Source organism: Eimeria mitis, genomic scaffold, assembly GCF_000499745.2.
Source record: "Eimeria mitis Houghton genomic scaffold, Emh_scaff3299, whole genome shotgun sequence".
In the NCBI taxonomy this organism is placed as follows: Eukaryota; Apicomplexa; class Conoidasida; order Eucoccidiorida; family Eimeriidae; genus Eimeria; species Eimeria mitis.
The window spans coordinates 3,275-4,664 of NW_013571638.1; the positions used below are offsets into that span (position 1 = coordinate 3,275).

The window sequence follows — 1,390 nt, forward strand, 5'->3', positions numbered from 1 at the left end:
TAGCTAATGCTTTCTCCACACTTCCCGTAGAATTCTGTGGATCACTTTGCGGGCTACAAGGAACATTAGAAGGGCCCTTTGGCGGAGAGGGTGTGTGGAATACAGAGCGATCTTATATGACTGCTCCTGCATTCACCCACCATTGGGATAAGGATATTCAGCAAGCAATACTATTATGACAGATTAGAGCGATATCTTGCCCGCTGCGTCCAGCTAGCTAACGTACCACTGGTCGAACCACCACGATATGAGCGATGGCGCATCCAGACTAAAATGTGTTTCCCGGCTCAAGCATACTTACTTTAGAAATAAAAATGAATTTAAAGAGCCAGTTTATCAACAGCATCCACGTTTTCGAGCACAATAAGCATAGGTAGGCAGACACATTACAGCTCATGGGGTCACTTGTCTTCCACCCACCGGGACCCGGATGCGGCAGAATGGCGGGAGCAACTTCTTAGCCCCAGAGAACGCAGGAGTAAAAGAATATTTATTCCCATTTCAAAGCATAACAAACATAATCGAGTGCTTTAGTGTAACGTGTTTCCTTCTTCGCTACCTCTGCCCCGCAACAAGGCCGACTCGCCGTGTGCGCATCCCCTTCCAGGTAGGCTTGCAGTAGAGATGGCTGACTGCTCTGCTTTTCGTATCTTCAACTGGACTTATTTGCCATTAGTATCGCAGCGTTTTTTTGTTTCTTGGGACTATGGATTTCCTTTTCCGCTTTCTGTCTCTCATTGCGGTCATCATTTTCGGCACAGGCGCCTCGACTCAGCGCCACTTCAGCATCATCCGTGTAGCGTGCATCGCGGTGGATGTACTAGTTCCGTTGTTGACTTCAGGTGAAGAGGTTCAAATGGCTAACCCCGATCCAAAACCTCCTGCCTCAGGGGCCGGAGAGCATCACGAAACTCAGCAGCAAACGCCTCCTCATCCTGCTGAGCAGCAGAGCAATCAGCAGCCTCCCGAGGAGCCGTCGGCTACCAATTCAGCTGCGCAGGTGAGGGACGAAGAGGATGCCAATCGAGCAGCCCTCGAAGACCTCAGACAGCACGGCACGCAGATGACGAAGGCGGAGAGAAAGCAAGCAGAGGACTACCTACGGGCGAAATATGGGGCAACGGACCCTCAGGAGCCAGCGGACACAGCTGACGAGGCGCGATGAATAACTCCGGAACGAAAACACGACAAACTCGAACAGCCTGTACAGCTGACGGGAGTGCCTCCCCGTAGCCCCCGCCTACTTCGTAGCTATCACACCCTCCCTGTATTCATAGGGACTTCCCTTATTCGCGATTTGCGGATATGCAACCTCTAACTCAGGCATATCCTTTTTTCCAGTATTTTTGGAGGCAGTTCAAGCTATGGGATAACTTTACCGCCCCTGCCA

General features: G+C 51.1%; 1 protein-coding gene across 1 annotated transcript; it reads left to right on the top strand.

Moving 5' to 3' along the window:
* Window positions 1-706: 706 nt before the first annotated feature.
* On the top strand, window positions 707-1,165 carry EMH_0064560 (uncharacterized protein; the record flags this gene model as incomplete). Its single annotated transcript, XM_013498268.1, has 1 exon — window positions 707-1,165. The coding sequence occupies one exon, from the start codon at window positions 707-709 to the stop codon at window positions 1,163-1,165; it is 459 nt and encodes a 152-aa protein (XP_013353722.1).
* Window positions 1,166-1,390: the final 225 nt, after the last annotated feature.